Below are 4,560 nucleotides of genomic sequence, written 5' to 3' on the forward strand. Positions count from 1 at the left end.
AAGGCCAAAAGACATTTGAAAAGATATGTGATTGTTTAACAATTGTTTAACATTTAAAAAATGCTCCACATCAGTAATCATCAGGGACTTGCTATCAAAACCACAATGGGGTATTGCTTCATCCCAGTTAGAATGGCTTTATAAAATTACAAAGAATAACAAGTAGGGGTGAAGGTGGGTCTGGGCTAATATGCAATGTATCCATGCTGGGAAAATTCATTGTGTAGGCTGTAATGATACACAGTGATAGACTTTAAAATGAAAGTAAAATAAAGAAGAACTCTAGTGCAGTGTTAGTAGGTGCTATGGATAGTCCCCAGTGGTTAATGTGCTGGAAGCTTTGTCTGTGTAATGGTGAAACCTTTAAGAAGGCCTTGTGGGTAGTGGTTGGCTGAAGAAGACAGACAGACAGAGACAGAGAGAGGAAAAATATGAAAGCATCCTCAATGGAGAATGGTTATGCTGCAGTCCTTTCTCCTCATAAAAAAGGAAGACAAAGACAGAAAAACCACAGTCCAGAAGATGTGAAAATGAGAGCTGGAGAAATATCTATAGCAATTTGTCTTCATAAAATGTATCCAACATTTCTTTCTCTTTTTTTTCTAAGAAGTTTTGCCTTAGGGTGCGTGGACTAGCCAGAGAGAGAGACAGAGAGACAGAGATAGTGACAAGAAAATGAGAAATAATCCACACTGAGATGGCCACACTGCAATCCCTTGTCCTCCATTCTCCTGGGATCTTAGGCATGCATGTATTCATGCCCAGTGTGAGATCCAGTCACTTGTTTTGGGATTCAAACTGCAGTTGGCCATGTGAGAAGTGGGAGTACTGCAATGTAAACACTACACCATCTGCTGGCACCAAGTGTACCCAATATTACATTCTTTGGTACAGATTTAAAGTGCACTCTTCATTTTTATTTTTTGGAGGCTTTTGCCATAGAGTGCGTGCACTTACTGGGGAGAGAGAGAGAGAGAGAGAAATAGAGAGACAGGGACAGACAGAGTTAGAGAGAATTTGAAACATTTTTCCTCTGCCCCAGGAGGAATGGCCATGCCACAATCCCTTCTCCTCCTTTCCCCTCTGGGAATCTTGGGCTCACATACACATACACCAAGTGTGATTTTTTCAAGTCATCTGGTCAGGGGTTCAAACTACAGTCAGTCATGTGCAATAAACAAATACTAAAAAAGATAATACAATTCCATTTTCTTTATTTTAAATAGCAAAAAAAAAAGTTGGGAATATGAAGACAGGAAAGCGGAATGGAGACAAACTCTATGCATTCATTGAGATCAACACATACTCAGAGTTTTCAATTAATTAATCAATTATTTCCTAACACTTATCTGGGCCTCCATTCTTCATGTTTAAAGATAATCAATAAGGAAATATAAATTCTTTTGCACTTTGTTTGAGCCAGGGATTCTTTGTTTTATGTTGTATCTTTCAGTCTTTACAGAAATTTTATAATTTCAGGAATTCATTGTCCATGTAATTGATGATGAAAGTGAGTCCCCCAAATATTTTTTTAGAGTTATTATCTTTATTCATAATTATTGTTATTTTTAATATGACCATAGCAAGACACACACACAGGGAGAGAGAGAAAGAGAGAGAAAGAAAGAGAGAAAGAGAGAAAGAAAGAAAGCAAGCCTACAGGTCAGCCATGTGGGGGGCCAATGCCTTTAACCATTCTACCACTTGCCAGCACCAAGGCTCGAAAACCTTAAATGACGTGCAAAAAAAATTCTTCAAGATTCTTCCAGTTCATTTATAAATGAAAGGCCACAAATTGAAGTGTGATTTTTCTCTAAGATGTTTCTCTTAGATGGCTGGGCTTGTTAATTTTTACGAAGTCCTTCAACAAAAGAGCAAAGTATGGATTAATCTATTCATTACATTCTCTTGCTACAATTTCTGTCTCTCAACTCTCCTCTGACACTTCCACCCTTCATCCTCACCATAGGAACATAGCAGGCAAGACTTGTGTCCTAGATATGAATTTCTTTTCCATTTAAAATATATAGTTTGAGTAGGTGTCTATTATTAATCTTGAGTATATTCTTGTCTTTCCTCCACAAAGGATTTAAAATTTGGGATGAATAAGAGGTAGCCTAGTAGGTAATTTGTATATTGATTCATTTTTTTCATTAATTATTAGATTCTAAGTAATCATAAATTTCTCTTTAATTTATGCATATTGTTAATAAGTTACAAATTCAATAGATGAGAGATATGAAAGTGAAAACATTTTTTTTTTTGGAGAGGTTTTTGCTATAGGGCACGTGCACTCGCCAGACAGAGAGAGACATAGAGAAGAAAGTGAGAAATCACCCCCCGGAGGGATGGTCATGCTGCAATCCCTTCTCATCCATTCTCTTCTCGGGATCTTGGGCACACATGCACACACACCCAGCATGAGTTCCAAGCCACCGGGTCCGGGACTCGAGCCGGCAAAAGGGGAGTCCAGCAACATAGCCATTACGCTAACTGCTGGCTCCCCGAAAGTGAAAACATTTTTGATCATCACCTCAAAGCTTTTTCTACAATATGACATTATCTCGCTCTGTGGAAAGCATATTATAAAACTTTTTACCCAAGATAATTTTTACTTCTTTACACCTACTTTTTTTAAGTTTAATGTTTTATTTTTCATCAGAATCAACCCTCAGTTTTTTCCACACTTTCCTCATGGTTTGTTTCACTTCCTTATTCCTGAAAGTATAAATAAAAGGATTAAGCAAAGGAGTTAGGATGGTGTAAAATATTGCCACCATTTTTTTAAAAGAGAGTAGTTGGAGGTCCTGCATATTCAAACACACATGAGACAAAAAACAAAATCACAACAGCAATGTGAAATCCACAGGTGGAGAGAGCTTTCCACTGCTCTGCAGAACTATGAGTTTTCAATGAGAGCAAAATGACACTATAGGAGATAAGCAACAAGGACAAGATTACAATGCAGAAAAACCCACTGTTCATGACCACCAAAATGCCAACGATATGTGTGTCCATGCAGGCAAGCTTCAGTAACGGGTACAAGTCACATATGTAATGATCGATGGCATTGGGGCCACAAAAGGGCAACTGGAAAGTAAAGAGAATTTGTATCATGGAAGGCAAGAAGACCCCTGTGCAGGCTACTCCCATCAGAATGCCACAGAGCCTCCAGGTCATGATAGAAGAGTAGTGCAGGGGCTTGCAAATGGCCACGTAACGGTCATAGGCCATGGCTGTGAGTACAATCACCTCTACCTCAGCAAAGAAGTGTTCAGCAAAGATTTGGACCATGCAACCTTGGAAATAGATGGTTTTCCTCTCAGAGAGGGAGTCTGAAATCATCTTTGGAGTGATGATGGAGGAGAAGCACACATGCAGGAAGGACAGGAAGGCCAAGAAGAAGAATATAGAGGAGCCCCTCAGGGCAGGGCTGCTGAGGGCAGTCACTACAATTAGCATGTTGCCCCCGATGGTTGCAATGTACACAAACAAAAATACAACAAATACTATTTTCTGAACATTTGGATTCTGTGAAAGTCCCAGAAGGATAAACTTAGTTACAAAGCTTTGGTTGTGCATTATTTCCAAGGGAAAGATGAATGCTACACCAGTAAGCAAGAAGAATCTGTAATTAGGTCAAAAACTTGCAGATCTGTTTACAGTATTATAGTCATGAGCAAGTTGGTGTACACAGACACAAAAATTATCTTGAGTGCTTCTGTTGTCACTGAGAAAATATAATTATAAATTTGTGATAGTACTCATCAAAAGTCACAAGAATTGAGGTGGAGATAATTTATTGATACTTTAAAATAGTCGAAGTTTCAAAACGTAGAAAAGGAAGTATCCGCATGTGGTAGAGAAAGAACAGCTTTGATCTAATTTATGTACTAGTTGTTTTCTGGAGTGAATTATCAAAAAGCATCTCAGTGGGGAAGAAAGAAATACTGACACTTATTGCCCATGCCTGCCATTGTCATGGAATGAGAAGAGGGGTGACCAGTCTGCCACCCTTACCAGGAGATAGCTTTATCTATGAGTAGAAGAAACAACATGCAATTTAAGAGCCACCTGACAATTATGGGTAGACTGAATTTATATGGGACTTTTAAATTATTAATTTATAATTTTGGGGACCAGCAGTTGGTATAATGGCTACATAAGTGGACACCCATGTAGTTGACCATGGTTCGAGTCCCAGACCTGGCTGCTTAAACTCACACTGGGCATACTTGTGTGTTGTGTGCCCACTATCCCAAGAGAAGAATGAAGGAGAAGGGATTGCGGCCAATGTGGCCATCACCCATGGGAGGTGATTTCTCACTTTCTATCTCTCTATCTCTCTCTGTCTTTCTAGCAAGTGCACATGCCCTATAGCAAAAAGTATATATATATATTATTTTATTTCACTTTTGAGAGAGAATGGGAGGGAGAAAAAGGTACCTCCTGACAAGGTCCAATCTAGGCACCATCACTTTTTCCCCACCCTCCAGCTAGACAGGATCTTGGAGACACATATATTTGTCATGTTTCAGATTATCTCAGGATCTGGAACCA

At 39.0% G+C, this 4,560-nt stretch overlaps 1 protein-coding gene across 1 annotated transcript; it reads right to left on the minus strand.

Moving 5' to 3' along the window:
* Positions 1 to 2,648: 2,648 nt before the first annotated feature.
* On the minus strand, positions 2,649 to 3,582 carry LOC102496385 (olfactory receptor 4C15). The gene is given in 2 exon segments (XM_014582622.1): positions 2,649 to 2,796; positions 2,798 to 3,582. Coding segments are annotated over 2 exon segments (933 nt in total).
* Between the last annotated feature and the right edge of the window lie 978 nt (positions 3,583 to 4,560).

The sequence above is a fragment of the Tupaia chinensis genome, unplaced genomic scaffold (assembly GCF_000334495.1).
Source record: "Tupaia chinensis unplaced genomic scaffold, TupChi_1.0 Scaffold143686_1, whole genome shotgun sequence".
In the NCBI taxonomy this organism is placed as follows: domain Eukaryota; kingdom Metazoa; phylum Chordata; class Mammalia; order Scandentia; family Tupaiidae; genus Tupaia; species Tupaia belangeri.